Source organism: Eriocheir sinensis, chromosome 41, assembly GCF_024679095.1.
Source record: "Eriocheir sinensis breed Jianghai 21 chromosome 41, ASM2467909v1, whole genome shotgun sequence".
NCBI classification, from domain to species: Eukaryota; Metazoa; Arthropoda; class Malacostraca; order Decapoda; family Varunidae; genus Eriocheir; species Eriocheir sinensis.
In genome coordinates, this window is record NC_066549.1 from 2,349,649 (window position 1) to 2,376,431 (window position 26,783).

At 41.6% G+C, this 26,783-nt stretch overlaps 1 protein-coding gene across 6 annotated transcripts in view; it reads left to right on the forward strand.

The window, feature by feature from the left end:
• LOC127009499 (neprilysin-2-like) overlaps positions 1-26,783 on the forward strand; it is a 127,243-nt gene that overhangs the window by 65,605 nt on the left and 34,855 nt on the right. Inside the window, exon 1 of one of the 6 annotated variants that reach the window (XM_050882604.1) lies at positions 25,483-25,763. The exons of 3 other annotated variants lie outside the window; for them this stretch is intronic. In XM_050882604.1, the coding sequence (XP_050738561.1) occupies positions 25,627-25,763 (137 nt within the window). In that variant the 5' untranslated portion in view covers positions 25,483-25,626. Of the gene's footprint in view, positions 1-25,482; positions 25,764-26,783 lie in introns of those variants that run through there. 2 more of the 6 variants (XM_050882605.1, XM_050882606.1) reach the window with 2 other exon arrangements.

Genomic DNA, 26,783 nt, shown 5'->3' on the forward strand with positions numbered 1-26,783 from the left:
ACTGTAAAAAAATATATATACTTGCTCTTTCAAATGGGGGAGCAACATTCAGTATCTTGGAAGCTAATATTAAGAGTTGCTTATTTTGAACCTTTTTCCTGTCCCCTTAAATCAGCGTGCAGCAACCTGTTTTTTCTCTCTCTCTTCGGTCTGTCTCGTTCTCCTTTGCCAAACAAAATTATACTTACTTTCAATAGGGGAAGCACACATCAATATCATGAAAACTAATATTAAAAGTTGCATATTTTAAACCTTTTGCCTGTCCCCTTAAATGAGCGTTCAGCCAACCCTTTTTTTTTTCTCTCTCCCTCCTCGGTCTCTCTCGTTCTCCCTCGCAACAAAAACACGTAGCTAATCACAGTGTTTACGTTCACATCCTCCTCCACCCCTTTCACTCTTCCGGCGCAGCTCTGCATGACGCCCGGGTTTGCCAAGGTGTTTTCATGCATTACGACGGTCGTGATGTGGTCGTGAGGTTGTCGTCAGCTTAATGGCCCACTCGTCTGCCCAATTTCCCCGTTCTTAACATCCTCCATTTTTTTTTTTTTTTTTTTTTTTTTTTTTTTTTTTTTTTCTCCGTACTCACCCCATCCCTCCTCCCTCCTTCTTGACCTTGTCCGTGGATTAAAATTTCTCTTCACGCTCAATTTATTTCAATCGACGCTTTTTTTTTCATTGTTACTTTACTTGACTTCCTCGCCGACTCATCCCATTTCTCGCATTCCCTATCCGCATCTTTCCTTGACCTCTCCTTACATCCTTCCTTTAAGAGAAATTCACACTCAATTTATTTCAGTCCACGAGTTTGTCTTCTTTTTTTTATCATTGTTTCCTTACTTGACTCCTTCGCCGACTCATCCCATTTCTCGCATTCCCTATCCACATCTTTCCTTGACCTCTCCTTACATCCTTCCTTTAAGAGAAATTCACACTCAATTTATTTCAGTCCACGAGTTTTTTTTTTTTTTTTTTTTTCATTGTTTCCTTACTTGACTCCCTCGCCGACTCATCCTATCATTCGCTTTGCCTATTCGTGTCTTCATCCTACCCTTGGCTTCTTACCTCCGTCCTCAAGCGAACAGTTTATTTCGGTCAACACTTCTTCTTTTCATTGTTTCCTTACTAATCTTCCTCGTTAACTCATCCTGTTACTCACATTTCCTGTTCGTATTTCCATTCTATCCTTACCTCCGTCCTCAAGCGAACTTTACATTCAGTTTATTTCGGTCAACACTTCTTCTTTTCATTGTTTCCTTACTAATCTTCCTCGCTAACTCATCCTGGTACTCACATTTCCTGTTCGTATTTCCATTCTATCCTTACCTCCGTCCTCAAGCGAACTTTACATTCAGTTTATGTCGGTCAACACTTTTTCTTTTCATTGTTTCCTTACTAATCTTCCTCGCTAACTCATCCTGGTACTCACTTTTCCTGTTCGTGTTTCCATTCTATCCTTCGCTTCTCCTTGCCTCCGTCCTCAAGCGAACTTTACATTCAGTTTATGTCGGTCAACACTTTTTCTTTCATTGTTTCCTTACTAATCTTCCTCGCTAACTCATCCTGGTACTCACATTTCCTATTCGTGTTTCCATTATTCTATCCTTACCTCCGTCCTCAAGCGAACTTCACACTCAGTTTATGTCGGTCAACACTTTTTCTTTCATTGTTTCCTTACTAATCCTCCTCGCTAACTCTTCCTATTATTCGCATCTTCTGTTTGCGCCTCCATTCTATCCTTGGCCTTTCTTTACACACACACACACTAAAAAAAAAAAAAAAAACTTACTTCACACGCAGTTGTTATTTCGGGTGACACTTTTCTTTATTGTTCTGTCATTTGTTTTCTCCGTCAACTCATCACATCCGTTTTTAATTTTCGTACCCTTGTCATCTTCCTATCTCCTTGCACTTCCTTCTCTTTGTCCTTCTTATCTCCCTCCCGCTTCCCCTCCTTCCTCCCTAATGATCCCGGATAGAGGAGGAGACTAGCAAAGAAGCGAGTAAGGGAAGGGAAGGGAAAGGAAAGGGGTAGGCATGGGAAGGGAAGGGAAGGGAAGGGAGGAGAGGAGATGCATGTGCCGCCCCTAGCAAGGTTACGCGGCCCTTCCCTTCCCTTCCCCTCCCTTCCCTTCCCTACCCTCTATGACAAGAACATATATCTAATTAATTCTTGGGACTACACACTGACGGATCCTCTTTTTCCTTCGCTTTTTTTGTTTGTTTGCTTGCTTGTGTGTGTGTGTGTGTGTGTGTGTGTGTGTGTGTGTGTGTGTGTGTGTGTGCGCGCGCTCTTAATTTGTTTGTTTAAGGGCAATTTTTATTTGTTTAACTACAATATATCTCTCTTACCGTTTATTGTTTGAAGTAAGCTCGGCGCACACTTCCTCGCCCCTTCCACTTCCACCTTCCACAACGTAATGAAGTGCCTCCACCCGCACCCATCCACAGCATCCATTTTTAGCAGAACTTCATGTCTCGTGTATCACTCTGACTCTGTATCTATGTATCCCTTCAACTGTTTTTCTCCCTTCTTTAATGTCTCTCTAAAACGGTGGTATCTAAGCTTAATGTCTCCAAAATGACCCTCACCCAACCATCCCTAATATACAATCGGTATTTTCAAAAACTTCCTCCTTTTTTCTCCTTCTTCTCCTCACCCTTTTCCTTCTTCCTTCTTCCCTTCCCTTCTTCTTCTTCCTCTTTTTCTTCTTTTTTTCGTTTATCGTCACCCTCTCTTTTCCTTTCTTCTTCCTTCCCTTCTTCTTCTTCCTCTTTTTCTTCTGTTTTCTTTTTCTTCTTCCCCTCTTTTCCTTCTCTCTTCTTGCCATCCCCTTTTCTCCCTTCCCCTTTTCTTTCTTTCTTTCTCTAGCTTTGCAATCCATCCAAAGTAATGTCTTTCAAACTTTTCTTGCTACGACCCAGTCTGACCTGAAACTCCACCAACGTTATCAAAATTGTCGTACTCAGTCTTATATTGACCAACTTCCGACCCCAAAACTGTCTCCTGGGGCCGCAATAACTAGATTCATTTATATTTACCGTTAAAATAGTTAATTCCTGATGTTTCTTGGCAATAGTTAGGCGTCAGAAACCGGTAAATACTATGCTCTGAGCCTCTGAGTACGATAACCTGGTAACGTTGAACTCCGCCCCCATGACACATTTGCTTAACTATTCCGCACCCGCCGTCAGATATTCAGTCATCTATTTGTAAAGAAGTAGCGACCCTAATAGAAGCCAGTAGTGACCCAGTAGTGATGCGTGACCTATATCCTGAAGAACCACGCTCCATGTAATCTTGCTACAATAATATCACGTTCACGGAGCCGAAACAAAAATATGGGAAAGTCCTTCGTATACATTGATAATAATAATAATAATAATAATAATAATAATAATAATAATAATAATAATAATAATAATAATAATAATAATAAAAATCACCCCAGTCATTTTTTTTGTCCACCTTAGCGACAGATATATCATGTTATGTGCTTATTGTTTTAGTAGCAAAAAATATTCCAACTTTTTATACATGTTTCCCTCCGCTGCTCCCTTCTAAAATCTCAACATAATCATATCTTTTCCTTCCAATAAACATTTGCTGAATTAGATTTGCGGTGAGTTTTATCAGCAAAAGAATTTAACCTTTTTTTTTCTTTACGTGTTTTCCTCCGCTGCTCCCTTCTAAAATCTCAACATAATCATATCTTTTCCTTCCAATAAACATTTGCTGGATTGAATTTGCGGTGAGTTTTATCAGCAAAAGAATTTAACCTTTTTTTTCTTTACGTGTTTCCTTCCGCTGCTCTCCCTCCTCAAATCTCAGCTTAATCATATCCTTTACTTCCTACCAAGATTATTTATGACCTTGCCCTTCACTCCTTTTTTTTTTTTTTTCATCGACTGCAGTAGATTGCCGCCGTCTTTTTTTATCATAATTTTCAACCGTCTACTCTACTTTCTGAAATCGAACGATCATACATTTTAGGGATGTATCAAGACACCTCTCCTCCTGAAATTGACCTCTCTTTTGGCCGCTCATTACTTTTTTCTTTGTGGGAACAGCGATTAGCGAGGTTTTTTTTTTACATCTTTTTTTGTTGCCCCTGAGCTGTTTCTTTATCTGTAAAAAAAAAAAAAAACTTCCAACGAGCAGCTCTGTTACCTTCATTTTCACATTTTTTTTATAGCTGCAATTGTTTTCGGTTGCTCTTTTTTTTTATCATATTCAATCGTCTGCTCACCCTCCTTTAGTGAGTCTCCTGAGCATATCTATTACACCCAACCAACATTATGTATACGACCTTGAACTTCATTTTTTTTATCAATTGCAATAGGTTCCGTTGTCTTTTTTTCCATTATAATCTTCATCCGCCTTCTCTACTTCCTGAAATCTCCTAATCATATCTATTACATCCAACCAACATTATGTATACGACCTTGAACTTCTTTTTTTTTTATCAATTGCAGTTGGTTTCCGTTGTCTATTCTTCCATTATAATCTTCATCCGCCTATTCTACTTCCTGAAATCGAATAGTCACATCACTTCCAACAAACATTATTCTTCCATATCAGTTATTTTTTGTATCAGCAGTATTTCTCCCCTGTTCACTCTTTATCATAATTTTCAGGCGTTTGCTCCCCCCCCTCCTCCCCCTGAAGTCTCCTAATCATATCTTTTAAACCCAGCAAAGAGTGTATGGCCTTCCTTTTCACATTTGTTTTTATCTGTATATTGCTCGCCTGTCCTCTTTTTTTTATTATAATCTCCAGCCGTCTGCTCACCTCACCCTCCTGAAATCTTCTAATCATATCTTTAACATGCAACGAACATTAAATATGACCTTGCTTTTCAGTTTTGTTCTTTATTTACTTCGATATTTCCCTCGTCCACTTTTTAGTATAATGTTCATCCGTCTATGCTCTCCCTCGTGAATTCTTACCATAATCATTTCCCTTCCGACAAACAGCTCTGTAACCTTGATCTTAACAGTATTTTTTTTGTCTTCCTTAGTTCCCTCTCGTCCTCTTTTTTATTATAGTCTTTATCCGTCTACTCTCCTTACTATAATCATATCCTTTACTTCCAACAAACAGCCCTGTAACCTTGATTTTCACAGCTTTTTTTATGTCTACAATAGTTCCCTCTCGTCCTCTGTTATTATAGTCTTCATCCGTGTACTCTCCTTAAATCCTCAAATCGTATATCGACCTTGATTTTCACGGTTTATTTTATCCGCAATTGTTCTCTGTTATCCGCTTTTTTTTAGTGTACTCTTCTTCCGTTAGCTCGTAAGTATTCCCATCATACAGGATCTGACTCACTATTCCTGCTCGTATTTCACTGTAAGTTCTGCCGTTTTTCCTTCAAGTCCCTGTCTGGCAAATGCACTTAAACCTACATTCTTTTCATACAAGGTCTAGCTCTCTCTCCTTGCTCTTAATCTGTATTTCTTCATCTTTCTTTTTTTGTGTCGTCTCGCAAATTCATATCAAAACTACATTCTATTCATTAAGGATTAGCTCTGTCCTTGGTCATATTTAACCCGGCAGCAGCGACGGGCCAAATTTGTGGCTTTACCGTGTACCAGCGACGGGCCACATTTTTGCCATGATATAAACCCACCAAAAATAGATGATGCATAAACTGATCACAAATGCGTTGATATATATTATGAAATGGTTTGCGTGAGTGAAGTTTTTTTTCTCATTTTTCTCACTTAGAGGGGCCTTTAAGAAACATGATCCCCGCAGCTACCAGATTAATCTTTGTTTCTTCAATTTTCTTTTTTAACTCCTTGTCTCGCAAACACATACCAAAACTACATTCCATTCATTCAGGCTCTAGCGTATCAAAGCCACATTCTTTTCGCCACACGCCACACTTGACGCATCTCTCCAATTCATTCAGACACTTGCTGCCAACCACTCCACTTAGTGTATGTGAGATAAGGAACTCTTACATATGCAGACACATATTTTTTCTCTCTCTCTCTCTCTCTCTCTCTCTCTCTCTCTCTCTCTCTCTCTCTCTCTCTCTCTCTCTCTCTCTCTCTCTCTCTCTCTCTCTCTCTCTCTCTCTCTCTCATTGTTGCCTGTAGCTTTAATAACGAAATAACCTCGCATTGTTATGCAAGTCTCAGTTATGTATGCAGCCATTGAACCATGATACCGAGGAACTTAGAAGACAGACGGCAATACAATATCACCCTCGTCTGCTTACTATATCGGCGGCGTCCTTCGGTGGATGACGAGTGCATCCGTAAGGGCGGGAGACCGGTAATTCCCTAGCCCGAGGCACACACACACACACACACACACACACACATACATACACACACCGGGATGTGCAGCTTCACGATGGCGTACTAATACCAAGCTTCCCTAAGGAGACAATAGCTTGATGCCTCGAAACGTGCCGCTAAACCAAAACAGACCTTGAGCGAACTGCAAGTCATATGATATACAAACACTGTGGTCATCATGTTTCATTTTGTTTTGTTTTTTGTTTGTTTCTTACGGTTTTTCGCTGATGCACCTGACTCACAGAGGGATGGTCATGGTTTGGTTAATTGAGGAAGGATCACCCATGGCATATTTTTCCCCCCAAAGAATTGTTTTGCAGGCAGAGGACCTGACACATATATATCAAAAGCCAGCCTCAGCACTCTTCTTTCTTCTTGTATTTGTATTTCTGCTTTCCCATTACTTAGCACTTTCTTGTGGGGAGTATCAAGACACCTCTCCAAAAGACTTTTTTTTTTTTTTTTTTTTTTTTTACAGCAGAGACAGTGCAAGGGCGTAAAAAAAAAAAAACAATATGAAAAAAAAAAAAAGCCCGCTACTTACTGCTCTGGCCGCTCTGGTTTAAATTATTCTTCTAAAGGTTACTTTCAGGAGCAGCGTCATTGCGGGCTTTTGTTTCCCCTTTCCTTTGCGTTCTTGTTAAATAAAATAATATAAAAATAAACACACTCCTTGGGGCTGGGCGTCAGGTATCAAATTCAGGTCGTTTCTCCACAGTCACGAGAACAAGCTCTACATGGTCCAGGGAAAATATCGTCATGAGTTACCTATCAGTATATTCATTAGAGATTCTTGTGGTCCGAGCATAATTAGATCTAACTTCGTATCTATGGTCTGTTAAGGGTCAATGGCCATCTTAACCCAATGATCACTTCGAATCGGTTAGAACACCTCCCACCCATCCCTAAATGAGATCAAAGGAGGCCAGATGAGTTTTATAGGGCACACATGACTTTAGGGTGCTATTTTTCACCTTAATGTCGTTATATAAGTACGTCACAAGAAAGTGATGTCGTTATATAAGTACGTCACAAGAAAGTGATGTCGTTATATAAGTACGTCACAAGAAAGTGATGTCGTTATATAAGTACGTCACAAGAAAGTGATGTCGTTATATAAGTACGTCACAAGAAAGTGATGTCGTTATATAAGTACGTCACAAGAAAGTGATGTCGTTATATAAGTACGTCACAAGAAAGTGATGTCGTTATATAAGTACGTCACAAGCAAGTGGACACAGTGAAGGCCGTCAGAAGGGTGCTCCGGAAAGTGAAAAAACAATTACCTACCCCGGTCCCTCGCTTTCACCACCTTCCCTACGCTTCGGACCATCTCATAGTTGCTAACTCACTTGGAGCTGGATCGCGTCACGCCCCGCTCACCTCACGTGTTGATTGCCGCTCTACTTTCTCTAACGGTGAATGGACAAACACCGACGCCGACACTGCCGCCGCTCTCGTCTGTTTTTTGCTGCTTACTGAGATCATGATTGTTGTTTTTAGTGACGTTGCTCTTATGGCTTTCTTTTATTATTGCGGTATTGTTATTGTTAATCCTATTCTGATTCTTATTTATATTTTCTCTTTTATTCGTATTCTTATTCTTGTACTTATTCTTAGCATTTTATTCTTATTGTTGTTGTTATTGCTTTTGCCGTCTTGTAAATTTTGTAGTAGTAGTAGTAGTCTTAGTCGTTGTAGTAATAGTAGTAGTAGTAGTAGTAGTAGTAGTAGTAGTAGTAGTAGTAGTTTATTACCTTTACGCAAGTGTACACAATATTTTCTCCTGACTTCTCCACTAAAATCCTTAAAACGTCGACCTTTAGGCAAGCACATGCGTTATATTGCCCCGTTTCCCCCTAAAACCCCTAAAAAATCGACCTTCAAGCAAGTACATACGATATTTTGCCCCGTTTCCCCCTAAAATCCCTAAAAAATCGACCTTTAAGCAAGTACATAGGATATTTTCCCACGTTTCCCCCCTAAAATCCCTAAAAAATCAACCTTCGAGCAAGTACATACGATATTTTACCCCGTTTCCCCCCTAAAATCACACAAAAAAATCGACCTTTAGACACGTACATACGATATTTTGCCCCGTTTCCCCCTAAAATCCCTAAAAAATCGACCTATAGACACGTACATACGATATCTTGCTCCGTTTCCCCCCAAAATCCTTTAAAAATCGATCTCTACGCAAATATATATAGTGTAGTGCTCTCTTTCCGCTTGTCAGGCTGCGGGAGTAAACAAACACTGGGGATGTAAACAAACACTTCGAGAGGAGAGAAGAACGACGCAAGCGGTGGTCGGTCGGTCTGGGTCGGTCTTCCAAAACAAAAGATCAAGAGCTATGGCTCGTGAGGATAAGAAAAGTGGTAGTGGCGGAGGAGGAAGAGTGAAGGAGTGCAGAAGGTGTGAATACTCTGGAAAAGTTAATGAAGACGGTATTCTCATGTAGTTGACTGGTCTTTCCGCCACCTCTTTGGATTCTTTACAGGTGCAGCGAGTAGCGGGCTTTTTTTATTGTTTCCTTTTTTGTGTGCCCTTGTGCTGTCTCCTTTGCTGTAAAAAAAAAAAAGAGAGAAAAGTTGCAGTGCTGAAGCGGCTGCCAAGCATGAGGTCTGTACCGCCTGTGATCACTGGGTGGAGCCAGACGGCGTGGAGTGCAGAAGACGTGGATATTGGAGGCACAGGGTATGCGAGGAGCTAATTGTGGCAGGTATGAAAGCTATCAAGAATATGAGCGTGTGGTTTTGTAAGCCCTGCAGTAGGGAGTGGAAATCGGATCGGGAGGAGACTGCGAAAATGAGAGAGGAGCTGAAGGCCGTGAAAAAGAAGAATGCAGAGGTAAACCACAAAATGCAAGCCATAGAGAAAAAGTGGAGCTGGAGTAAGAAGGTTGAGGAATCAGTTATTTTTTATTATTATTTTTTTTTTTACAGCTAAGGAGACAGTTCAAGGGCGTAAAGATAAATATGAAAAAAAAGACCGCTACTCACTGCTCCTGAATAGAGATCAAAGGAGTGTCCAGAAGGAGAGGTCAATTTCGGGAGGAGAGGTGTCCTGATACCCTCCTCTTGAAAGAGTTTAAGTCGTAGCACATCAGGAAGTGCAATCTACCTGAACCTAAACCGTTATCAGTTCATCGCCCCTCTCTCTCTCTCTCTCTCTCTCTCTCTCTCTCTCTCTCTCTCTCTCTCTCTCTCTCTCTCTCTGCTTTGCTCTTTGCTTTTTTATCACTCATTCCCGTTGGCGTATTTTTTTTCTCTTGATCTCACACACACACGTTTCCACATACCATTTTTCACATACCATTTTTCACATACCATTTTTCACATACCATTTTTCACATACCATTTTTCACATACCATTTTTCACATACATTTTTCACATACCATTTTTCACATACCATTTTTCACATATCATTTTTCACATACCATTTTTCACATACCATTTTTCACATACCATTTTTCACATACATTCACATACCATACATTTCACATACACTTTACACATACATTTTTCACATACATTTCACATACATTTTTCACATACCATTTATTCACATACCATTTATTCACATACATGCATCTCACACATACCTGTTTTCACATAACAAACACCTTTATTGGTTACATGGTTTGCCTTCATATATTTTAGGCTTTCTTTACATTATTTTTTTTTCAGTTGTTCTTTTGTTTTGTTGTGTGTGCACTCGATGACGTGGTTTCTCTTTTAATAATATATCAGGCATTTTCTGCACTTGTGTTTGGCTATTGTATTACCGTTCAACATCCGACATTGTGGATTTCATTTTTTTTTTTTACATTATAATCTGCATTTTTTTTGTTTGTTTGTTATTTCTCTTTATACATTAGGCATTCACTACACTTATATTTGACTGCTGTATGACCCTTTAACACCGGACATCGATTATTATTATTATTATTATTATTATTATTATTATTATTATTATTATTATTATTATTATTATTATTATTATTATTATTATTATTATTATTACTATTATTATTATTATTATGATTATTATTATTATTATTATTATTTACATTTTAAGCTTTCGTGTTTTTTTGTTGTTGTTGTTATTGCTATTTCTCTTTATAAATCAGGCATTCTCTACACCCATATTTGGCTGCTGCATGACTCTTTAACACCCGACATGGATTACTATTATTATTATTATTATTATTATTATTATTATTATTATTATTATTATTATTATTATTATTGTTATTATTATTATTACTATTTTACATTTTAAGCTTTCTCTGCAATTTTTTTTCTTTTTTCTGTTGTACCACTCACTTAATTCCCGACATTGTTTTCCTTCATGTATTTTAAGCTTTCTCTTCTTTTTTGTTTTTGTATCACGCGTTTAATTCCCGACATGGTGTCTCTTCATATATTTTAAACTTTCTCTTCGTTTTTTCTGTTGCATCACACTCGTTAACACCCAACATGGTTCCTCTTTCTTTTTTTAGGCATTATCTACCTACACTTTTATTATGTTGTTGTCCTTGATAACACCCAACATGGTTCCTCTTTCATTTTTTAGGCATTATCTACCTACACTTTTATCATGTTGTTTTCCTTCGTTAATTAACATCCCTTTATGATATATTAGTTTTCCTCTGTACTATATTTTTTTTTGCTTTTATGGCACTCGATAACACCCAACATGATTCCTCTTTCATTTTTCCCTTTATAATATACTAGTCTTCCTCTATACTTTGATTTTTGGCTTTTATGGCACTCGATAACACCCGACATGGATTCTCTTTATACTCTAGGCGTTCTCCATACCTTTTTTTTTTGTTGTTGTTGTTATATCACTTAACGTCCAGCATGGTTCTCATTTATATATATCAGGTTTTCTCTGCATCCATTTATTTTACTGTTGTGCCGTCTCTTGTTAACACTCAACAACGTTCCTCTTCATTTATTAGGCATCTCCTATTACCCTTTTTATTTTATTTTTCTATTTTTTTTTCCTGTTCTGTCATTCCTTAACACCCGGCAATATTTCCCTTTATATTTCAGTCTTTCTCTACGCTTTAATTTTGTTGTTGAGACGCTCGTTAACACCCAACATGCTCTGCCTTTTATTTTGGGTATTCTTTTCATTGTTTTTTTTCTCCTGTTTTCTCATTCGTCAACACAAGACAATAATATTTCCTTTTGTATTTCCGTCTTTGTCTACATTTTTATTTTGTTGTTATCACTCCTTAACACCCAATTTGATTTTCCTTCACATTTTCGGCCTTCCCTGTATTGTTTTTCGTTGTTACGTCACTCATTAAAACCGCAATGGCTTCCCTTCCCTTCATAACTCAGACATTCTCTACCCTTCTTTTCGGCTGTTGTGTCGCTCTTTAACCTCCATCGTAGCTTTCCTATCTATATTAGTCATCCTTTCTTCAATATAATCTTTCTCTACTTGTTTTTACTAAAGTGTCATTTTTTAACACTCAACATGGTTCCCCTTCATATTTCAAGCATTCTTTCCCCTTCCTTTTGGCTGTTGCGTCGCTTGTTATCCCCTATCATGGTTTACCTCTCTTGTCTTTATTTTAATCTTTCCCTACTTATTTTTGCTATGGCGTCATTCGTTAGCATCCGATATGGTTTCCTTTTCTATTTCAGGCATTCTCAACCCTTCTTTTTTGGCTGTTGTTTCACTCGTTAACATCTCACATGATTTCCCTTTCTATATCAGTCATCCTTTCTTCATTTTAAACTTTCTTTACTTGTTTTTGCCATGGCGTCATTCGTTAACACCCGATATGGTTTCCCTATCTGTATCAGTCATCATCTTTTCATTTTAAGCTTTCTCTATTTGTTTTTGCAGTCGTATCATCGTAGTTTTCCTTTCTATATCAGTCATTCCCTCTTCATTTTAAGTTTTCTCTATTTGTTTCCGCTGTTGCGTCATTCGTTAGGACCCAATATGGTTTCCCTTTACATATCAGGCATCCTCTTCACTTTCTTTTCCTGTCGTGTCCTTCGTCAACACCCATCCGTCCCTCACTATGGGTCAGTAACGTATCACATACACACACACATACACGGGGACCTGCTGCCTCTCAATCACCGCCAATTGCCAGGGTGCAGGGTCAAAGACAACCTCGATCAAGAACTAATCAGATATTGCGACGCTCCCTGGAACTGGGTGTTTGTTATTCCGGGTACACGAGGACTGGCCCCCAACTCCTCCTCCTCTCCTGTGGGCGGCGGGTTGTTGTCATACGTGGGGGTGGGTGTTGGTTATATATAGTAACTCCCTCCACCGCTTTGGTTGTTCTTGTTGTGAGGGTTTTGTAAGAGGTCTATTATTGGCTCGCTGTGAGTCGTTTTGTCCTTTTCTTTTTGCTTTCTTTTCTTTTTTCTTTTATTTATGATGTTGACGGAGGTGCTGTTCTTGCTACTGCTGGTTCTGTTGTTATTTATAGTGCTACTTCTACTACTACTATTTCAATTCTACTACTACTACTACTTCTACTACTACTACTACTACTACTACTACTACTACTACTACTACTACTACTACTACTACTACTACTACTACTATCACCATGACCGATCACCGCCAGTATAAAGTAGATCCATCAGTGTTCATGATTTGATAGAGGTGATTTTCTCTCTCTCTCTCTCTCTCTCTCTCTCTCTCTCTCTCTCTCTCTCTCTCTCTCTCTCTCTCTCTCTCTCTCTCTCTCTCTCTCTCTCTCTCTCTCTCTCTCTCTCTCTCTCTCTCTCTCTCTCTCTCTCTCTCTCTCTTTATTTCTGTTTTTGTGTCTGTTTTATTGTTTCTCCTCTCTCCTGTTTTTTCTGTCTCTCTGTCTCTCCCTCAAACACACACACACACACACACACACACACACACACATCGATAACGTAACGTATGTATCCTCACACCTCATTAGTCCGAAGATGGCGCCACTATAAAACACTTGCCTGCGCCATGACGAGCTGGGGCCGAATACCATCCAGGCCCCTCAAGCAAGCCTACCGGAGCAATAGGCGGAGACGTAAAAACAACAAAAAACAACAACAACATTACAACTCGTGTGCCACTGAGCGCTTCCCTGAATTCCCTATTGTCATCCCCTCCCTCCCTGCCGTCCCTTGTCCTTTCCCTTCCCCTTCCACCATACAAACAGACAACTCATCATTTAGTACCTCGATGTTATACCCTGACACCTACAATAATGGGATTTCAGTGTTTTGATTCGCTAAGATATCTTCATTATTTTCTTTCTGTACAAACGCACGTCTCCTCAGTTAGTACCTCGATGCTAACTAACTACTCACCTTCTATACCAGCAATAGTTTGACACCTACAAAAATGGGTTTATGGCTTTATTCGGTATTTTTGTTATTTCTTACGTGGCTACTCACTCGAAGGTGTTTATTTCTTTACTAACTAACTACACTAATCTGTTTCTCCGTTTATTCGCTAAGACATCTTCATTCCTCCATCGTATATAGTACCTACATTTATCGTCATATTTTTCATTCCTTTCCTTAGTTATACTCTACACCAGCCTTTAGAGTGTTTTCTCCCCTTCTTACCAACTACACAAATTTGTTTCTCTGTATATTTGTTAAGATATCCTCAGTCATTCATCATTATATAATAGACTGTAATTTTCCTTCATTTTTTTCATTCCTTTCCTTAGTTATACTCTACACCAGCTTTTAGAGTGTTTTCTCCCCTTCTTACCAACTACGCTAATCTGTTTCTCTGTATATTTGTTAAGATATCCTCAGTCATTCATCATTATACACCTTTTTTTAGTGTTTTTTCCCTTCTTACCAACTACGCCTAGTTATACTCTCACAATTTTTTTTTAGTGTTTTCTCCCCTTCTAACTACTTACACAAATCTGTTTCTCTGTTTATTGGTTAAGATATCCTCAGTCATTTATCATTATATAATAGACTAATTTATCTTCATTTTTTCATTCCTTTCCTTAGTATGCAATCTAACACCTTTTAGAGTTTTTTTCTCCCTTCCTTTCGCCTCAGCTCTTTCACGAGGGGAGCATCAAGACGACGCCTCTCTGACCTAAATTTTATCAAAGGTCCTCGTTTTCTTCCTTTATATCCTTCTTTTTACGTTCGCCATTCTCTTGGGCAATAGTTTCCATTACTCTGATTTGTACTAACTGGTTTGTGAGGTTTGTGAGGGGATGAACGTACTACAAGTGACGTGTGTTTGTGCGTGTGTTGTACCATGCTGTGTGTTTGTGTGTCGTGAAGGTGACGCATCACACGTGTACCAACCAAGCCGCGTCGTGCTCTGGGCCGTGGGTAAACATTCCGCGGCGCTCCCATTGTCGGGCGGCGGCTGAGGGAAGGGGCGGCTTTTGAAGTGGCGGTGGAAGAAAAATAACTCCGTCCTCGAGTGGCGGGAAAGGTTTCGAGGAGGAGGAGGAGGAGGAGGAGGGCGCCCCCTACACCCGGCTGATGGGGCTTGCGCGCGACGCTCTCCCTGGTTTCGTCATCCCGCCAATAACCTCTTGTGTTGTATTCATGTTACACTGACTTCACGCTACACTCCTTTCTCAGGGAGTTTTTCTCAGGGAGTTTCAATAAAGGGAGACTGTTAAGAACGGTCTAGCTTTCGCCTGAGGTTCTCGTCGGCGGCGTCTCGCTTCCTGGTTCGTGCCTCTGAGATCTGCTTCCCTTCGCTAGTTCGAGGCGGTGCAGTGCGCGGTGCCGGCGGCTTACTGGGGATTGTCTTGTTTTGACGACACTACAGACCGCGTCCCCGTTTTTGGCCTCGTTCTCCCTCTGGTTTTATTTGTTTTCCTTTCTTTCCTCGTCTTTCCTTCACGGTCTCTTGGATTTAACTGAGCTTTACATGCTTGCTTCACTCCTCCGTGGCATCTCCTCTCCCGTCTCCTCTTAACACCATACCCACTTTTCTGTAGCCTTGCCTCCTGTCTCCTCTTAACACCATACCCACTCTTCTGTAGCCTTGCCTCCCCTCTCCTCTTGACACCATACCCACTGTCGTTTTAATTCACTCTCTGTAGCTTTGCCTCCCGTCTCCTCTTGACACCATACCCACTGTCTTGTATCACCTCGAAAGGCTTGTGTGTTTGACGATTCGGCTCTTGGTTGTTTCTACGTCTTCTTTATCTTCTTTCTAGCGCTTTCCTGAGAGTTTGTTTCATCCTGTTCTTTTGTATTTTGGGGGTTCTGACTTTTTTTTTTATCCGTATATTTTATCACTTAACAAAAGTTTCTTCATTATTGACACGAAATGTATACGATAGTGGAATACGTAATGGCCATGAAGTTTTTAGTGTAAACATATGTCGCTTTTTTTCAGGCGCCTCCACCTCCGAAGCTGACCCCTCTTCTGATCTCTCGCTCTTTTTTCATTTACTGGAGCTGCACCCAGATTTTTTTTTTTTATTATTTTTTTTATTTTACCCTTGAATTGTCTCCCTGGCTGTACAAATAACTTATTGCATTCATTCATAAACTTTATATACACTCTCTCTCTCTCTCTCTCTCTCTCTCTCTCTCTCTCTCACACACACACACACACACACACACACACAAATAAATAAAAAAAACATGACAAACACACTAACAAGCGAACAAATAATAAAACACACACACAAAGTAAAACAAACAAACAAACAAATAAAACACACACACACACACACACACACACACACACGAGAGGAAGGGATGGTCGCGCGGCCTTGACTCTCCTGCTGAACATCTTCCCGTGCCAAGGTGACCCGTGCTCTATACCGCCGCGGGAAGCCGGGCAGAAAATGAACACAGGAAGGGCCAACTAACTCAAATCACACGATAAAGCTAGCAGGTAGAGGCTATATGAGCACACCTGTGAGGGACGAGGTTGAGGTCCATGTTATTAAACTCTTCCAAGCCTTACTCCATCTATATTAAAAGGCTCTCGCGGAAGTTGTCGGGCGGTAGGTTTGGAAGGCTTCTGCGCCGTGAAGGGGAAACACACTTATGACAACCCGACGTATAGCTCCTCTTAATGCTTGAAAAACGTTCGTATCAAGTCTCTGAGCCGCAAACGTTTAATAACACACGTATGTGAATGGTATGAATGACTAATGAGAACTGGAAGACATGTTGCTATGGTAGTGTGAGCAGTGCATAATAGGAATAGTATATCAAAAGAATGCATGAAAGAGGCAACACCATATTTCCGGGATGCACAATGTCTCGCTTTCAAGTTATGTCACAATACATTTGCATCTTTATGGCGTATCAGACCAAAGACTGTTAAATTTCTCAGTATTCCGTAAATATCCAGCAAAGAACTGTGCAGACAATGTGAAATATTACATAAAATCTCAGGTTACAAGACCCAAAAACAAAATCGAATTCACGACTCCAGGCTTTCCAGGAAGAGGCAATAAACTAGACGCCAGCGGTTGTTGTGTGTGAGACGCGATGGGCGGGGGTGGAGCTGCAGGGGCGGGGAGCGGCTGGGCGGCGAAAGAGCTCGGGCTTGTCGGGAGAGAGGGACTGAGTTATAGAGACGAGGAAATGGCTGGGGGGATTATGTGGGTGTATCTGTGTCTATCTATCTATCTATCTATCTATCTTATCTATATGTGACGTAGCGGGGCTGTTGTGAAGGTGAAATAGTGTAGGGAAGGGCGAAGTGACGAAATTTTCTACAGCGTTGATCGAAACCAAGCCTGATTTGAAGGGAAGGAAATGCATTATGCTACAGACACATTCGATTTAATTGGGAACCGGGTTTTGGGGCCAGAAAAAGAAGGGGAACGGGCGGGCAAAGGTGGCTATAGTAGGTATGGAGGACTGGGTGACTTTAAGATTATACGAAAGAGAAGTAGAGAGGGTGACGCCGGTGTATGACGAATTGGGGCTGTTGTGGATGGGAATAGCGGGGAAGGAGAAAAAGAAAGGGAGGATTGAGTATAGAGCAAGATGAAGGAGGAGTTCGAACGGGCAAGGGCGGGCTAGTAGATAGATGTGGAGGCTTGGGTTTATCGAGAGACTTTAAAGAGAAGTAGTTAGGTGTTTAGGCGTGGGTAGCTTTTTAGATTAGGATAGGAAAGTAGGAGGTATTAGGAAAAAAAGGTAAAAGAAGTAGGAATGTTGAGGTAGATAGGTGTGATAGGCTTAGATGGCTCTCAAGATTAGGAAACAAATAGAGGTTAGTAAGGAAAGGTAGAAGTGGGGATGGCGACACGAGTTTATGGCATGGCGGGAATGTTGCGCGACTGTACCGTGGGGAAAGGCTGGCGGGAAGGGAGGAGAGGGCGTTGTGTCTCAAGTTGATAAGGAAAGAGAAAGAACTAAGGGTGATGAAACGAGTGCTGGCGTGGCGGTGGTGAAAACTCTCTTGTCTGCCATTGTTTAGGGGACTTGTTAGGTAATTGGCCGTAACACCCGACTGTTAACACGAAAGAAATGTTTAGCGGAGATAGATGGATAGATAGATAGATAGGATTAACATATGCTACTTTTTTTTTTATTTGTTCATATTTTCTTTATTTTGATTTCTTTCCTTCGTTTTTTCTTGTGTTTTTTTCTTTCTTACTTTTTTCTTTCTTTTATTTTCTTTTAGCTTATTTCTTTTGATTACTCTATTTTTTTTCCTTCTGTCTTTTTCTCATTCTTATTTTGTTTCTTTCACTTACTTTCTTTTATTATCTTTTATTTTAGGTGTGAGAGAGTCTACCCTTTAATAGATCAATCATTATATAACAGATACAAAAAATAAATAAATGAATGCACTTACACAATAAGCACAGTATAAATTTTAAAGGGAAAAAAAATACAGAAGACTCATAACTTTTTCATTCATCTTCCCACGATTACAGTTTCCTCGAAGACAAAAATGGTGATTGATTGATATTTCCACTTTGATGATTGACTGTCTATGAAGGTGAGCATTCGAGGAGAGTGTAATGTGGGAGAAGGGGGAAGGGAAAATAGAAAGGGAAAAAGAAGAATAGAAGAATAGAAAGGTAGGAAAGATGTATTAATTTCCTCTGTGTGAAGCGAGGTAAAGGGGAAAAGAAGGGAAGGGAGGATGCGAGCGTAGGGGAAAAAGGAATAGTTCGTGAGTGTTCTATCCTTGAAAACATCTTCCTCGTATTGCATTGATAAAGACGGTTCATTTATAGCAAGTTATCTTTAATCCTCTCATTCTATCTGCGCTGCCCGGATGGCCCACAGTCTTGGTATACAACATTAAGAGCGTAATAACAAACAAGACATAACAGAAACCAATGACAGATGATCCAGGAAGCCGCAAATACAAGAATAACCGGAAAAAAAGCATAACCAGGTCTTTGACGAAACTTCGACGCGGCGGAATACAGTGACAAGTGTGGCGATGCATCACTCGAGGAAGCCAATCATTAGCTCTCTTTTCTATTGCGTGTCCGTCGCCCTTCCTTCTTCCGCTCGCCTTCCCGGAGCATGGAGCAGCAGCCTCCTCGTCGCCACCCCCGTGCACTTGAAGTCATCAGTAGCCATGCGGACCGTTCAGGAGACGCATACTTTTTTCCGCTCGTGTCATGCATACCTTGCACGGAAGAGATCCCGGGGGTGACTGAAGGGTGAAGGCCACGCGGCGCACTGCGAAACAGGAGACCCGCTTGCATGCTGCTTGGGCCCAGTCGCGTGAGCCAAGGCCTGAAATGGATTTGACTCGAGCCCAGAAATAATTGTTTGTATGTATGTAGTAGTATTAAAGGTTTAGTTCGAGGAATGTGGTAGAACTGCGCGTGGCCTCGGTGCTCATCTCCGTATCCTGAATAAGGGAAACAATAGCAGCCTAATTAGATAGCTGGAGATGCCGGTTCGTATTGCAGAAACAGTAGATATGATATTAAGAGAGAGAGAGATTGGTGAGGATCTTGGCAGACACAAGGACATTCAGACGAGGGAACAGACTGGAAAACACATATACAAACAGGCAAATACAGACATATATACAAAGACTGAACCCATAACGTAATTCACAACCAAGTTAACATACATACATTAACGAAGCACAAAGAAACGGAAACACACACACACACACACACCACTCCCCCACACACCCATGCATATACGCTAGTCATGGGGCGTTTTTAGTGAGTGAAGGGAAAAAAAAAATGTCTCCAACGTATGACAATGGAGGCGGCCAGATCAGTCGGCGGTGGAACGAATACCAGACTGAGCGAAGTTTAAGGAAAATCTTTACTTTCTTCGTTGTGCGGCGGTACAGAGACGAACAGAAGGACAACGTTGGGACTTAGTACAGGCTCGGGAGGTGTTGGAGTGCTGGTGTGTCGCGGAGGGCTGGTGCAGTGCTTGATCAGGTAGTGGAAGGCTTTGTGATCGCAACCCGTGGGGAGGAATGACAGCCAGGATCACTGTATCATCAGCCCCTCATCAAAGCAAAAAAGTGATGGCGCGGAGGAAGGGGGAGCCCACGGACGAGTGCTCTCAACGGCTGCTGCAGGACTACGAAGAGGAGGAGGGCGGCCTCAGCACCTGGCAGGCCCAAAGGAAGCACCAGTGAGGGAAACTTTACTCTTTTTATTCTTCACGTTATTATCTGTTGGTATCACTCACCTGTTGATGCACCATAGTCCTTTCATATCGCGTGTGTGTTTGCGGAAATCCGTGTCGAGGCGTCAAATAAGTAACATTAAACTTGCATTATGAGGCTTGGTGGTCTAGTGCGTTAAATTGTCACGCTATGGAAGTGATGAGCCACGGGGAGGCGGTTCGAACCCGAGTGCCGTCACGTGGCAACAAGACGAACATCCGATCTTAAACCCCTTGGCTGCGGATTTCCTACAAGAAGACATCACCAAGCAACAGGAACGAAACAAAAAGTGGCTGATGCTATTCAATGAAGAAAAATGTAAAATCCTGCACCTTGGGAGGGGATATCCAGCACACCAATACCACATGGGAAACACTCCACTATCCACCACAGAGGCAGAGAAAGACCTGGGAATACATGTTACCAGGCTACCAGTGAAAGCCAAATCCGTGCCAATCGCAGCGGACGGGTTAACCCTAATCCACAACCTCAAAACAGCGATCTCTAAACTATGAAAATCGGTAAAAACTGAAAAATGAAACCTGTCATATGATGCGACGAAACCTGGAGCTCATCTGCATACGTGGCACCATCATCAGCAGCAGCAGCAACGCCGGCACAGGATGTATCGCCAAGGACATGGCAGGACGCCTCTCTTCCGATACACGCCTGGCTGGAGAGGACGTATAGACATCCTGCGTGGGGGAGGCACAGAGGCGGCACTACGGGTGGAGGAGGAGGATTTTTTATTTTATTTCTTCTCCTAACTTCTTTTTCATCGTGTCGCTTTAACGTGCCTTTTGTGACCTGGACCGATGAAGGAGGAACAAAAGCTGCTGGTATAATCTGGTTCCCTCGGTGCCTTTTGTGACTGGACCGATGGAGGAGGAACAAAGGCTGCTGGGATGAACTGGTTGCCTCGGTGCCTGCAAGAATGCTGATGAATGAGTTGAGGTTCCTATTTTCATGCGCTTCTTCCTCTCACGTCACCTCTTTCCAAAGACCGAGAAGGAGATCAGTCTGGTTCTGATAAGTTTTTTTAGGTTCATGGTACAAAAGAGGAAGAAGGGGAAGAGGTGCCCATGGTAACACCCAGAAAAAAAACTTGTTGAATGTGGATGCTTGGGCTGCGAATTGTTTAAAAATATTAGTCCTATACTCGTCCCTGGTTCTCTCCCTTCAGGAAAACTGCTAAAATATCTATGTGTATGCGTTGTTAACCATGACGGAAGTGACGCGAAAGACGTACTATTTTAGGATACTGTGATGTTTCTTCCTCCACGTAATTCAACCCCCCTCACTCACACTTCACCCGACCCCCGGAACTCGAGCTCCCGTGTGGATTACGATCGTTATTGACTAAAGTGTTCCTGATGGTTAGCAGCTCGACGACAACCTCCTGCAATAACATGGGTGATTTGTAATTTTGTTTTTTTTTGGGGGGAGGTGCTGTTACTTTAAGGCGTGAGTAGTTGGTTTTGTTGATTCTTTATATCACTTTTTATAACTGAGTTTGTAATAAATTATGTCGACTTAACTCTGTGAGAATCCAGCACTTCTAACTGGCTCCGTCCCAGCATTGGAAGTTAAAAAAACAAACTAACCACATGATTGTTAATAGATCCTGATGCGAAGTGGAAAGAGTCTAGCATTGATCGTTTTTAGTTGGCCATACTCGCGGTTCACTTCCACGAGTATTAAAAGACCGTACCGAATGCCAATGGTTAACCCGGAAGCAGCGAGGGGCCAAATTTGTGGCTTTAACCGTGTACCAGCGATGGGTCAAATTTGTGGCTTTAACCGTGTACCAGCGATGGGTCAAATTTGTGGCTTTAACCGTGTACCAGCGATGGGTCAAATTTGTGGCTTTAACCGTGTACCAGCGATGGGTCAAATTTTTGCCACGATACAAACCCCCCCAAAAATAGATGATGCATAAACAGATCACAAATGCGTTGATATATAATATGAAATGGTTTGCGTGAGTGATGATTTTTTCTCATTATTCTCGCTTAGAGGGGCCCTTAAGAAACATGATCCCCACAGCTACCGGGTTAAGGAGTGGACGGGAATAGATTAGTCATGCCAGAAATAGACGAGAGAAAAAAAACATGGCAAAAGCTGAGGATGTGTTGGTGTAATGACGTGCTACAAATTGCCCCTGAAATCCAAGGTTGAAACATTTGTAAGACGGAAGGAATGAAAAAGAAACCCGTAAACCAAAGCCTTGAATATATGAATAAAAGGATATAAAAAACTCTAAAATTAGGGAAATCATTCTGACTTTTCTGCGACCGTCCTATGAATTGTGTGGCGATTATGCATGAGTACTTGGAAGGGCAACACCAAAACATCATAACTTGTTGAATGGAGGCGAGAGGGTCAGACGGCTTTAATTTTACAGCAAAGGAAGCAGCTCAAGGGTGAAAACAAAGAACAAAATATTAAAAGGAAGCAGTTCAAAAGCCAAGACAAAGGACACAATATTACAATGCCCGGTAATCCCTGCTCCCTCAAAAGATAAAGAAACGAATGAGTGGGCAGAAGAGAGGGACACTTTCAGGAGGGGAGATGTCTTGGAAGCAAAGGTTGAACATTATAAAACTAAAAGAGGACTATCGAATGAGAGAAAACGACTGAGGCTCGAGCAGAAAGACAGAGAGAAAGAAACACATGAAGCAGCTCGAGGGCAGAAATAAAGAACAAAATAGGAAAAAGCCCCCCAATCGTTTTTATCTCAATAGAAAACAGGAGAGGATCAATTTCACAAGGAGAGGTGCCTGGATAATCCCCTCTTGGAAGCAAAGACTGAACATAACACTGAAATAAGACGACCGAGGAAGAGAGCGATTGAGGGTTCTCTCTGAGTTCTCGTGTAGGTGGTGTCTCTTGATTATCCCCTCTGAAAGCAAAAACAAAACAACACACTGACACTGAAGGAGAGACGATTAAGGAGAGGGACTGAGTCTTGAAGGCTCTCTAGTTCCGTGTAGGAGAGGTGTTTTGATGCTCCCCTCTTGAAAGCAAAGACTGAATATTATAACACTGAAAGGAGACGATCAAGGAAGAGGGGATTGAACCTGGAATAGAAAGACTGATACAAGGACAAGATGATATATAACCGACGATAAACACCCCTTGCATCTTGTATTGTTCCGCAAGGCACATCAACAGCGAGACACATCTATATAAGGGAGCGTAATATATGACTGGTTCGACCGCCCTCAGCTTCCGTGCAATCCCTTGACGCCACTCCGCATGCGAGATGATGAGTCCTTCCCTGCAAGGCCAAACAACACAAACAACAGGATATGCCGCATCCCCAAAATAGCCTTGGTGATACAGAAACGATGAAGGCAGATGTATAGTTGGGAGGTATACGTTAGAGCTGCGCGTGGCCTCGGTGCTCATCTCTGTATCATGGGGGTGTTGATAAAATGACTCCCCATACCTAAAATCGCATAATGAAACTCGTATTTCCTGACTTAGTGGTACAGAAAGCATGAAGGTAAAGATGAAGTTGAGGGTATAGGATAGCTGCGCGTGGTCTCGGTGCTCACCTTTGTAGCATGGGGGTATTGGTAAAGTGACTCCCCACAACTAAAATCGCATAATGAGCCTCGTATTTCCTGACTTAGTGGTACAGGAAGCATGAAGGTAAAGATAAAGTTGAGGGTATAGGATAGCTGCGCGTGGCCTCAGTGCTCATCTCCGTTGCAAAGAGGCGTTAATAATATGACTTCCCATAACTAAATCGCATGATGGGCCTCGAATTTCCCGACTTCTTTTTTCCGTAATCGAGGCCACAAAGCGTTGAGTTAAATGGCAAGTCACTCGTGGCCTCGGTGCTCATCTCTGTTGCATGGGGGCGTTAATAACATGACTTCCCATAACTAAACCGCATGATGGGCCTCGAACTTCCAGACTTCTTTTTTCCGTAATCGAGGCCACAAAGCGTTGAACTGGATGGCAAGTCACCCTGTCGTGCTTGAAAGGCGTCCTCTTACCTCACCAGAAGCATGAAAAAGAGCACGCAGCCATGTCAAGACCCAGCCAAGGTAAAAATTAAGTGGGTTTTTTCTATGACGTGGCCGGTCCATTAGCCTGTCTCTCTTGTCCTTCGTCTGCCTGTCTGCTTGCTTCCTTCTTTGACCGTGTGATGCCCTCTCCTCTCCTACCTGGACCCCTTTCCTCAGACGCTTTCGGCTCACAAAAGAACTATTATCAAAGGTCAAAAAGGAGATGAGTCTGGTTCTCATGAGTCCTGTTTAAATTCATGGTGCAGAAGCCTTGTCAAACTATAACCAAACTCATCAAACTACCTATGGAGATACTTACACAACATTTACGAAAGCCTCATCACGATATGTTTAAGTATAAGGGCCCTGGGTTAGTATTCTCAGACTCTTCCTCCTTCTCACATCAACTCTTTCCAAAGGCCGAAGAGGAGATCAGTCGGATTCTAATAAGTGTTCTTTTTAGGTTCATGGTACAGAGGAAGGATCAAACTACCACTAGGGTCATAAAATTACTACTGGAAATGCCCAAAACTCCTACGAAAGCCTTGTCAAATATGTGTGGTTGGGTGTCGATAGATTTAAGAATGACTGCCAAAAGCTCGAATTCTTAAAAGTATCTGCACCTCAGTTCGCATGTTTGAAAAGCCTCTCGTAGAAGATGCAGGGATATCCCGTTCATGTGTTTTTTATATTCCTAGTGATAGTTTTACACGACTTCGCACCTTGAACGGAAAAACTCGCCCAAGAGCACTGGGATAATCTTCTCTTCGTCCTTTTAAAATGGTCATAATGAGAGTTCGATGCGTTTGAGAATATGGACCCACCGAGGAATGTGACCTTGCCGGGTGCAGTGCCTATGGGTGGGTGGTGCGGGCGGAAGAGCGTGATGATGCAGCCCTCCCTCGTGCGTGGGCGTCGACCTCAACAACAGCAATTATCAGTCCATCTACCGCCGCGTGCACCCCCATAGATCGCCAAGGCCAGACTTCCATGTTGTAGATTTCAGATTTTAGACTTTGTTTACGGAAAAGGTGAGGGAGTTACAAAGCTGAAGGGGCAAGATGCAGTTACGAAAATACGGAAAATTCGAGAAGAAAAATTAAGTTGCTCTACGGTCCGATTTTGCTCTTTTTTGCACCAAACCAAAGGCGAAAGAAGAGGGAAGGAAGAAGGAAGAGGAAGGGAAAGACGAGAGGTAGTTACTTGGACGGGAAAGAGAGACAGGAAAATGGAGAGAAGAGGAAGGAAGTGTGTGTGCGTGTGTGTGTGTGTGGTGGGAGATAACAATCACCCAACTCACCCGCCTCGCCTCTTCCGATCCCTCCGTTTCCCTCTCCATCCAGGCTTCAGGTGCTTCAAACTTCGCCATGAATCACGTTTCGAGTGGCGTCCATCAGCGCCATCTACTGTCTGGATGCAAAAGTTCAGTAGCCCTCCCCTATTCACCACTTACACCATACACATTAAAGCCTTACTAGAACGGGAGATAGATACATGTTTGGGGATCTGGGCCAAACCACGTGTCCTGTCCATCTCTATCTCTGGTAGTGTATGGGGGCGAAATGTTGAGATCGCATTACTGCCATGACGACTTAATGTTTTGGATGGGCACGTACCGAGCAGCTGTGTGGTGTGAGTTTCGGGCCTCGTGAGCTGCTGTAGGCCAGTAGAGAAGGTGTCTGCAGGGGGGAAGGAAGGATGGCGGGCACGGTAACGAGGACGAATTACCGCGTTGTGGGCGTGACAGACACCAACACAGAGGACAGAACAAAAGGAGCAGAGATGAATGAAGGCAAACACGCCCGTGATAACTTATGTAATCTCGCCAACCACAGGTAAATATATTAAACATTTAACGAGGTAGCTTGGTAGTTGTGGGAGTGACGGACGCCAACACAGAGGACAGAGCAGAAGGGAGCAGAGAAGAATGAAGGCAAACACACCCGTGATAACTTGTGTAATCTCGCCAACCACAGGTAAACATATTATATAAAAACGAGATATCTGTAGTCCACTTCATCTCGGTGTGGATATATTATATAGTCCGTTTCGTTCCGTCTGTCAACTCGCGAACGTGGATGTGGCACCTGCGCATTGTGAGTTCGTGATTGCGTGAAGATCAGCTTTATATTTTCAGTGATATATTTGAGTGTTTGTGTATACAAAAAACCCTCAAGCCCTCTTATATGAACCGCAAACATGCCGTTCTGCATCGATAATCTGCCATACAAGCACACGAAAAAACAACTTGTAGGCCTATATGAAACAGTATAGTCTGATCATACTCGAACGATTCATAGCCTTTCAGATACCCATAATTCATCTCATTCAGGTACATAACATGAAATCTGGCTCTGCAAGTGCCTAAACATAAGGAATTTTGATGCGTTGTATGTAAATGACATGGGTAGCCTAATATTCGAAATGTTTACCATCGCATTCAACAGTTATTATTTACGGTTTCATGTTATTCGATTATTAATCGTTATTTACATGCAGTAAATCATTAAAATGCCCTTTATTTGCACTTGCAGAGCCAGATGTCTTTTAATATACCTGAAATGTGCTATCAATCAATGAATTTGAAAAACCATAGATCGTTCGAGCATGACGTGACTATGTTATTTGATACAAGCTTGTCTTTTCGTGTGATTGTGTGTTAGCTTATCGATGCAAATGACTGAGTTGTTTCTTGTATGCATAAACATTCATATATATATTATTGAAAAATAAGCTTGTCTATCACAACAGTTGATTTTCACATATTCACGAACTAGAAATGCGCAGGTGTCACATCCATCGAAATTTCCGCTTCGTTGGTAGACAGATGAGATGAAACTGACTATAGTGAGCAG